Below are 10,457 nucleotides of genomic sequence, written 5' to 3' on the forward strand. Positions count from 1 at the left end.
GCGAAATGTGTGGTGTGTGAAGAGGAGGAGAGAGACGCGTCCTAAAACCAGGAAGTAAGCTGCGCATGGCTTCCCTCCACAGAAAAGCAATGATTTTTCTCCATGGGATTTTAGAAAATAGCTCAAAATAAGATCTGTGGGAAACGTACCTGTTAGATAAATGCACGTTTTGTTCAACAGGATAATATCCACATGTCTACCCTACTTTTATAATTTTCTAATCATAAATCTATCGATTAGATTATATATTAATAATATAAGATATAATATGTTACTTTTGTGACTGGGTAAGTACCTATGGTAAGTACACAACACGGGAGTCGTCCCGTCACGTGCCTCAAAGGTTGAGAAGGAGGGGCGTCCCGTCACGTGTCTCAAAGGTTGAGAAGGAGGGGCGATCTTGAGGTTGAGAAGGAGGGGCGTTGAGGTACTGCGCACTGCAGTGAGGGGTACTACGTTGTGTGCACCCCTGTACTACAGCAAAAGTATTCTCCGTCGGGACTTCCTGCAACAACACCATGCCGTTATCTTGATTCTGATTGGCCAGAAGACATTATCAAAGATGTTCTATTGAAAAGACGATAATTACGTGACAAAAGTTTTCAAAACCGTTTCTGGTCTTCGGTATTTCCAGACAAGTAGCTACTGAAATCAATCTTACTAACTGCTGTCTGTGCAATTCCCGGCGCGAGTTGGCGGACTTTATTTTGCTTACTTTAACATCATTTTTCATGGTGGGGCTAAGCCATTTCTTGGTATGGGTGTAGCCTACCCCAGCCATACCCTGGCGCTGCCACTGGTGGGATGTATGGGGCGGGCCATTCTGCGCATGCGTTAAATATTTTAATGCAATTAATTCAAAAAATTAATTACCGCCGTTAACGCGATAATTTTGACAGCATTAATTTAAATTAACGGTCCATTTCAGAATAATATATGTGATATGTTTTATAATGATTGATCATTAAAGTGTTCTCAAAGCTGGTAAAGGTGCAGCTAGTTTGAATGACTTTGTATACTGCAGGGTAGTTTGTGAATATATTCCAGGTGGAACTAAAGTCTGATTCAACAGTTGATTATATTTCACATCATTCATCCATATCTGTGAAGTAACTAAAATCTATTAAATACATGTAGTGGAGGTAAAGTACACCATTTACCTCTGAACTGTAGACAAGTAGAAGTAAAAATTGGCATAAAATGGAAGTACCTCTAAATTATACTTTAGTACAGTACTTGAGTAAATGTACTTAGTTAATTCACATCTCTGATTATGTTCATTATTGATACTCAGGTGCTGAGGAGGCTTGGCTGTGTGACGGATGCACAGTTTGAGGATGTGTTCAACAAGGTGAGAAGAAACAACCCAACAGCACGTTTTTGGTCTAGCATCACTTTACAAAACGTTTGCATTAAGACACTAAGACTAGCTGGTCCATTGTAAAGGTCAGTCCACCTTAAATGGGCAGAGGGTGATCAGCAGGTGAAAGGCAGGACACGGGAACTTGGTCCTGAGGAGGTGTAACGATCATTAAACAAGAAAGTTGTCGAGTCAAGGGGTCAAAGAAATGAACATTTGTGATTATTAGTGAATCGGTTGCAGGTGGGTGAAATCAGGCTTAGGGAGTAACGTATTACATCTAACGGCATTAGATAGATAAATTTATAAATGTAACGGCATTAAATAGATAAATGTATTCCCTTACAGTTACAGAAGCAAAAACAATCAGATAACAGGTACATTTATGTAAAACATGGCTCATTAACAGGATAGCAATGATACAAAACATTTAGAAATAAAGAATACATCAAATCATCCTATACCTCTATATGGAAATTTGGAGCCCTCAATCCAAAATAAAATGGTTCATCAACAGTGTAACGGAGGTGATCTCTGGGGCCATAGATCTCGGCCTCCGTTACGAATAATATAGCTTCATATTTGGCGAAGTATATTGATCTGTTCTACGCTAAAACATTGCGCAGGAAGCATATGACTATATGTAAGTTAAGCATCTATTTGTCACGACTGTCTATGTTTTAGTTTGTTCCCCCTCCCATCTTGTCTGTTGCTGCTGATTGTGTTCACCTGGTGCCCTGTGTTGTCTCCTCCCCCCTCACCTGTGTCTTGTTGGTTTGATTAGTCCTGTGTGTATTTAGGTTCTGTTTTCCTGTTAGTCTGGGTGTGTGTGAGATCCTTGTGGTTGCTGAATGTGTTCAGGTGGACATCAATATTGAGGCTGTGAATCAAGTGTCAAGGATGAATAAATGCTGAATGTTGAATTTGGACGTTCTGCCTCTGCCTCCTTGCTTGGTCGGGCCGCTCAATTTTCAGCTTCAAAAACAGTCAGTGGTTAACTTATACATCAGAAAATCAGTATGACAAAAACATTAAACATATTGTGCACTTATGTTGATAAAGATGGAGTTCGTTTAAAGGTCCCACAACATGCTTTACTGGTTATTACCCGTCCCCTTGTGTGTTATGAAGGTTGTTATGCATGTAAACGGTCTGCAGAGTCACAAACCTTCAAAGTAAACCCTGTAGCGAGTAAAACTCTAACACAGAAAAGACCTGTCTATGCTGCCCCAGAACGCCTCGTTGGAGATTTCTCTTTTTCCATTGTTTTCTTCCTGGGTTCTGTGATAGTGGAGCCTCGCAGTGGCGAAACTCTGGCGCGCTCTCACTCTGTAGGTGCGTCGCGTTTAGGGGCGCGGGTCCAAGTGGAGCCTTGCAGCTCCCCTCAGCAACCCCCTCAGTTATCCTCAGTTTGAATTTTGTTAAGCTGTGAGGGCTGACGACCAACACACTTGTGTCTTTTGAAATCAATACACCATATAAATCTTTTGTCACAAACATTACAGCTGTATATTTTCTCTCCTGAGTGGACTTTCATGTGTACCTTTAAATGTTCACTCCGTGAAAAAGCTTTCTTACAGACTGAGCAGCTGTGTGGTTTATCTCCTGTGTGGATTATCATGTGTCGCTTTAAATCGCCACTCCGTGAAAATGCTTTCTCACAAACTGAGCAGCTGTGTGGTTTCTCTCCTGTGTGGATTCTCATGTGTCCCTTTAAATGTCCACTCCGTGAAAATGCTTTCTCACAAACTGAGCAGCTAAATGGTTTCTCTCCTGTGTGGATTCTCATGTGTCTCTTTAAATCTCTATTCTCTGCAAAAGCTTTCTTACAGACTGAGCAGCTGTGTAGTTTCTCTCCATTGTGGATTCTCATGTGTTTCTTTACATTTCTTGTATTTGTAAAATATTTCTTACACACAGAGCAGCCAAATTGTTTCTTTACAGCACTACATCGTGAATGACTGACAGATTCTTGTCTATTTTTCAGTGAGTTTGAGCCTGACGCAGGTTCTCTGGTATCCTTCCAATCAGCACTGTCTTCAGTGTCAGGTTCAGAAGAGTCTCCAGTGTCGTCCTCAGTCTTTGGTTGTAAACTGCTCTCTGGATCTGAGTTCCTGGCTGGTTCTGGTCCTCGACAGTCATCTCCATCATCTTCTGTTTCCATGTGTTCAGTTTGTCTTTGATGAGGCTGTGAGGACTGAGGTTTCTCTTCATCATCTTCACTCTTCACAGGGTCAGGAGTGAAAGTTGACTTGGTGATATCAGCCTCCTCCAGCTCCTGAAGCTGCTCTCCCTCCTGACTGATCCTGAGTTCCTCCTGTTCCTGCTTCATGTGTGGGGGGGGCTCTGGGTCCTCCTGGTCCAGACTGGTGCTCCACTCCTGCTGGTCAGGGAGAACCTCTTCTTTAACCACCACCAGCTGCTGTACGTCTGCAGGAAACAGGAAACACACTGTTATATCAGTCTTGGACCTAGTCAATATAATTAGGTATATTATTGAATTACAGTTCCAGCGAAGAGAGGCCCATCGTCTCTTCCGCAATTATCAGGGGTATGCGGAAGTGCAAAGAGGCCCTACTCAGGATAATACAGTTAAGTCTTTTTAGTTAGGTGGTTCATATCCTGACAGGGTATGAATTAAACCTAAAGAGGTCATGAGATAATGACCTTTCGACATCTGGAACATATGTGGGTGTGTTGGCTAATGTAAGGAAAATGGTGTGTGCGTTCATTAAAGCTGCTATATATGATGTTAAAGAGTTGTACTCGTTGGAGCATGACCATTATTGACTGCTTGTGTGCAAGGTAATGTTTCCTCATTATTATTGATTGCTGTACAACTAAAATCATAATTAATCAACTATATCTTTGTTTGTGTTTTATTGATTCCTCTCTGTTTTATTCTTTCCTGTTGTGAGTGTTGAATTGCCACAACAACACAGTCAGAAAAAATTGTCTAATTATTTTTGGCTCAATTCACCTCATGTAGCCCAGCCCTTTTCCACTTACAGTTAAATGATAAAGGGTTCTTCTTCTGGTTTAGCACTAGCCGCAATGTAAACAATTAATTGTATTTGGGATTGTTCACAGCTACACTATGAGTACATTATAGAATGAAAATACTATGTTACAAATTAAAATCCTGCATTCAAACTAGGGCTGCACGATTAGGTCAAAAATCATAATCACGATTATTTCTGGTCAATATTGATATCACGATTATTAAATACGAGTTTTCATTGACTTTGAAAACATCCATTTATTGAACTTTAAAACAAATTAAAATAATAATTTGAACAGTATGTTTTTAACAGTTGAATACCCTGAGCTTTAAGTATAAGTCAACTGAAAAACCAATAAAAAAATAAAATACACATTTATATCTGCATTTAAATAAATAATATCAAAATAATAAATACCAATAAAGACGATAAAAAAATATTTGGAGCGCACTTCGTCAACCTACTAAACATATGTAAATATGATAACTAATGTCACTCACAACCTGTAATGTTTCATTATACACACACAGTGCTCTTATTTTGGTAACCCCTTATCCGGAAACAGGAAGTAGCTATGAGGCTCCGGCTTGACGAGGTTAGATAATAAAGACACGGCAACTAAAGCTTCCCTTGTGACGTGTTTATATGGATTTATTAACAACCTACCAACACAACCTACAGTGGGGGGGGGGGGGGGATGTATAACGCAAGAGAAATTGAGAGCATCATTAGGTGCCGGAGTACTTTTCCCGGTATAGCTCCGATATAGTTCCGAAAATGTGCGTTCACAACAAAAAAATCCGGAACTATAACTTAGTTCATGAGAACCTTTTCCCCACCTTTTCAGTCCCTGCAAAGAGGAGGTACTTTCATGGGAAAGGTTCCCATTTCTGATTGGCTGGGCGGATTGCAAACCATGCCCCGTAAAATTCCCAAAACATTTTGTGAAGCCGCCATTTTATTTTCCTCGCATTAGCATTATTAGCATTAGCCAAGCACACAAACGCTGAGAGACTACCTTATGGCAACACAAAAGAAAACATGGGAGCGGTGGAGTGATGAGGAGGTATCGACGCTTCTGGCGATTTACTCGGAAGGCTTCAGTAGAAGCTGCTGGGAGTCCCAGCAGCTTCTACTGAAGCCAGTCTCCAACTCCGGGGACTTCCGGCCGAGGATTCCGGGTGGCAGTATACACCGTAAAGTTGTTTGCGGCCTGCCAGTAAACTCAAAGCAAATCAAATCAAGTTTTATTTATATAGCACATTTTTAAAATGATTTTTGGTCGAGCCAAAGTGCTGTAAATACAATAAAAACACTTTACAACAAATACAACAGCAAAAATAAAAAAAATCACACACAGGGAAATGTCAGGAGTCGTGCTCCGCTCTGACTAGAAGGCCAGAGAGAAGAAGTGAGTTTTAAGTGTAGATTTAAAAATCCCTAGGGTCTGGGCCGACCTCACATGGAGTGTTCAACGGTACCCTCGGGTTTTGAGCCTGGTCTTGGGCACTATCACCAGAACAAGAAGAAGTGACATCAGCGGCATCATTTGACTAATCCTTCCTCAGGGACTTATTCCGGCGTGAACGCGATCAGCTTCTTTTTTTCGATTACGTTGTTTTCCTAATCGTTGCAAGCCAAAATCGTAATAGAGATTCAAATACGATTAATTTCAAAGCCCTAATTCAAACTTTATTTAAGTAAAAGTATGCAAGTATCATCAGAACATTTTACGGCACCTTCTTACGTAACAGTAATGATGGTGCAGTAAAATGTTCCCTGTCAGTGTTTAATTTATGGTGTTTCTTGATTATTTTGTATGTTGTATTTTACTGCTGTACATGTTCAAAGTTGTGCTTGTATAAATGATTTTAGATGAGGGAACCTGCTAAATATAAAAAAAAATAATAATAATAATTATATACAGTACCAATCAAAAGTTTGGACACCTTCTCATTCAATGTTTTTTGTTTATTTTAATTTTTAGATTAATACTGAAGACATCAAAACTATGAAAGAACACATATGGAATTATCTAGTTAACAAAAAAGTGTAAAAAAAATCCAGAATATGATTTTTATTTTAGATTCTTCAAAAATCTGATCCTGAGTTGTAATCCATATTGTGGCAAAAGGGGGGAGAGGAGGGAGACAGGATAGGCTGATTCAGGAGCCCAGTCACACTCGCAACTATAAATGAACCAAAAATAAATACATAAATAAACAAGTTTCAGTGTTTTTTCATATTGGATATGGTATTTCATTGGTTATGGCCATGTTCTTGTGGTTTTATGATTATTGAAATGTATACAGTTCTGTTTCATATGGGTGTTTCCATAAATCTAGTCTCTTTATTTCCCCCTCAAAATGCACCAGATTGATGCATTTAACTCCAAGACCCCCCTAGAGGATTTTAGGTCCACCCCAACTTAAAATCACATGGACAGGTTCCTAAATACATTTTAAAAATTGTTTAAGTAGTAACCCATGTCCATATGTTTATTTGTGGGTAGTAGATTTAAACTATAGGGATATCCCTACGGGCAGCAACGCTGTAAATATTGGCAAATAAATCCAGCAAAATGGCACAAAAAAAAAATGGTAGTGGCCTGGAGTGTTTAATTTCCGGCCTGAAGTATTGTCTCGGCCCGACCCTGACTGTACCTGTTCGCTCTGCCATCGCCTGAAGGGTCTGCTCACCTCCGACCAACAGAAAGGTTCATGTTATTGTTGTTGCACGTCACGTAAATTGTAATTATTATAATAAAGTACATTTGTCTAATAACACTTACATACTTTTACTTAGATAAGATATGAATGCAGTACTTTAACTTGTAATGGAGTATTTTTACGGTGTGGTGTTTGTACTTTTACTTCAGGATCTACATGCAGCAAGTGCTGATAAAGGGTCTCTAAAGTGTTATTAATGTGATAATAAACGGTTACTGAAGAGTTTAAAGTGTTAATTAAGAGTAGATGGAACAGACCTGCTCTGTGTATCCGAAGCTGAGGCTGTAAAACAGCGTCCAGTAGTTTCTGGAGTCTCTCGTTCTCCTCTTTGGAAAGAGACAGCTCCTCCTCGAGCTCTGCTATCGTTTTTTCAAACAGAGCAAATATCTCTTCAGCAGCAGCAGTGAGTCGCTGCTTCTTCAGCGACAGCAGCATTTGGACTTTACTCATGTTTACTAGATCACCTTTTCCTGCAGACTCCTTTAAACACACCGTTTCTCTCTTCATCAAACTCTCAATCTGACTAGTGTTGCTAACGTGTTTCCAGCTAGCATGCTAAGCTAGCTCCTATAGTCCGAGGTAAACGATCCAGAACAAAGAGCACGCAGTCCATTCAGAGGTTTATCCAGATACACAGATGATGGATCAGTAGTGCTGGAGCTCACACAGGAACACAGAGAGAGAACCGTAACGACGAGACGCCTCCTCGATCCAGGTTACAAAGAGAGCTTCTTCTTCTTCTTCTTCTTCTTCTTCTTCTTCTTCTTCTTCTTCTTCTTCTTCTTCTTCTTCTTCGCTCGGTTTTTTGGCGGATTGCAAACAGCTTTTAGTTGCATACCGCCACTAACTGGACATGAGTGTGAATCATCATATCATTCCATCTCTTAACTCATGGACGTATCTATGATCTAATCAAAAAACATAAGATAAACAAAACAATCATCCATGATCTATTCTAACCTAATGTTACATTATGTTTCACTCAGAAAGGTAAACAGTGCCTTCGTGGTAGCTCTTACTCCTTCTCCTTCTGTTCCTAGAATACCAAACACATTCCACTCCCTCTCTGCCTCTATAACTTTGTCCTTTAGCTTTTCTCTTTTCAGCTTTATAGATGTCACAATGTAATACGTTTAGTTTTAGATTTAGTCTGAGTCTAGCTATCATGATTTCCTGCCTTCTGTTTCTTTCTTTATAAATATTAATATTGATTGTCTTTTGAACTTTATGATACTCTTTGCCTCTCTGGTCTTTCTCCCACCTTTTCTGCCAGATCTCCATCCCTTTTTTCTTAATTACTGCTTTTCCTTCTCCTTTTCCAAGTTGAACTGGTAATGTTATTTCCTTTTGTAGTAGACTTTTTGCTAATTTATCAGCACACTCGTTCCCTTTCACCCCCTCATGCAGGCACCCAGCAGAACTGAAGATCTATACCGCCTCTGTGAAGTCTTAACAGGCTATGATTAAGTTCTATGAGAAAGTCTTCTCTGACAGTTGTTATTGACTGTATGCTTTTTAATATGGACAATGAATCTGTGCATATCCCCACCCTATCTGGTCTGACTTCTTCAACTCACTGTAATCCTATTATTACTGCCAGCATTTCTGCTGTGTACACTGATAATTGATCAGACGCTTTTTTTTAGATCAATATTTTAAAGTCTAAGGTATGTATAGCAATTCCAACACACTCTTCCTTGTTCTCAGAACCCTCTGTGTATATTTTGAGGTAATTGTAATACTTTTCGTTCAGGTACACACTCCTTTTAACTCCCACTTCATTGATTTGCCACTCTTTTTTCCTTTCTATGATACTCACATCTATGTTAGCTTCTGGGGAAAGCCATGGGGGAACACGGCTAAATGGGCTTGATTTGGCTAACTTGATGGTCTCCACTCCATATGCCCTCGTTCTCTACTTACTTGTCCAGCCAAACCCAAGCACCTGGAACTTTGTATATTGCCAGAAATCCTGCAGTATTCTGTTTGTAATATTTTCCTCTCCACTTCCTTGTAGCCTGACCCACTATGACAGAGCAAGTTTCTCTCTTCTGATCTCCAGAGCTGTCTCTCCTGCTTCTATCAGAACTGCATTAATAGGGGATGACTTTATTGCTCCAATACCGGACGTTGCCTTACCGTCTACTACTGGATGAATAATAAAACCACCCTTTCTAAAAAAACTATTATAGCTAACAGAAAATACTCATATAGAAAAAAGGGAAAATGAATAAATATCATTAAACTAAACAGGTCGCAGATACACAAATCAAATATCTGTATAGCAATTACAAATGTTTGGTATATCTGAAGCTAATGTTCTTGCAGGATGTGTGCTGTTCGAAGTTTGCATCCTCGTGGTTGATTGACCTATTGTAAGCTGCAGAGGTGGAATAAGTACTCAGATATTGTTCTTAAGTAAAAGTAGAAGTACTCAGATCTTGTACTTGAGTAAATGTACAAGTATCAGAGTGTAGGAATACTCTGTTACAGTACAAAGGTACAAAAGTATTGGCATCAAAATATAATTAAATTTTCCAAAAGTAAAAGTACTCAATATGCAGATCGACCCATTTCAGAATAATATATATATATATATATATATATATATATATTTATATACAGTATATGTTTTCAAGGTTCAAGGTTCAAGATTCTTTATTGTCCAACTAACATAGCTACAGAGTAATTATGTCGTTGAGAATCTTAGGTCACAGGCTTCTCCAACAATGCAACACAATAATACAGATAAGCAGACAATATTAAAACAATATTAAGTATATTATATTAAAGTAATAGAAAAAAGAAAAATAGTTTTTTTTAAAAGTGGAATAGTGCAATACGAGTTCAGTGCATGACATTAAGGATTTTGGGAGATGGGCCTGTGGGCCATCTCAGCTAATTTACAGATGGCCCTGAGCCCAATAGAGATTGCCCTGAAAAATGCGTGCGGACGAAATGGCACGAAGGGTTTGGGGGGCCTCCCCCTAGAACATTTAGATTTTTGCAGGTCTTAGATGCTGTCTGGTGCATTCTCTAGACTGAATTATAAGATGAACCAGCACAATATTATATTGTACAATTTCAATTGTATTCTTCATTTCACTTGTTTGTTTGTTCTTGTTTGTGTTTGCTCGCTTGCATGCCCTGCATAGCTATAAGAAATACTTAAGTTGTTGGTCAAGACACTTTCCATCTGATGAAGGCAAATGCCTTCCCAGATGTAAAAAAGTAGAAAACATTACATTCAGTTGTAACTGCCAAAACAAACATTATTTACACTATTATGGCCCCTGTTAAAAATGTTTGTAATGTTATCTACTGTAAATTGGTCGAACGAATGCCTCCTCATCCGGAAGCTGACCG

The 10,457-nt window shown here is 39.2% G+C and overlaps 1 protein-coding gene across 1 annotated transcript; it reads right to left on the reverse strand.

The window, feature by feature from the left end:
• Positions 1-1,729: 1,729 nt before the first annotated feature.
• LOC307044038 (uncharacterized protein) lies at positions 1,730-7,978 on the reverse strand. The gene is made up of 2 exons (XM_079689058.1): positions 7,349-7,978; positions 1,730-3,790 (listed from the first exon to the last, which is right to left on the reverse strand). The coding sequence occupies exons 1-2, from the start codon at positions 7,596-7,598 to the stop codon at positions 2,757-2,759; spliced, it is 1,284 nt and encodes a 427-aa protein (XP_079545184.1). The 5' UTR covers positions 7,599-7,978; the 3' UTR covers positions 1,730-2,756.
• Positions 7,979-10,457: the final 2,479 nt, after the last annotated feature.

Source organism: Notothenia rossii (assembly GCF_949606895.1).
Source record: "Notothenia rossii genome assembly, chromosome: 6".
NCBI lineage: Eukaryota > Metazoa > Chordata > Actinopteri > Perciformes > Nototheniidae > Notothenia > Notothenia rossii.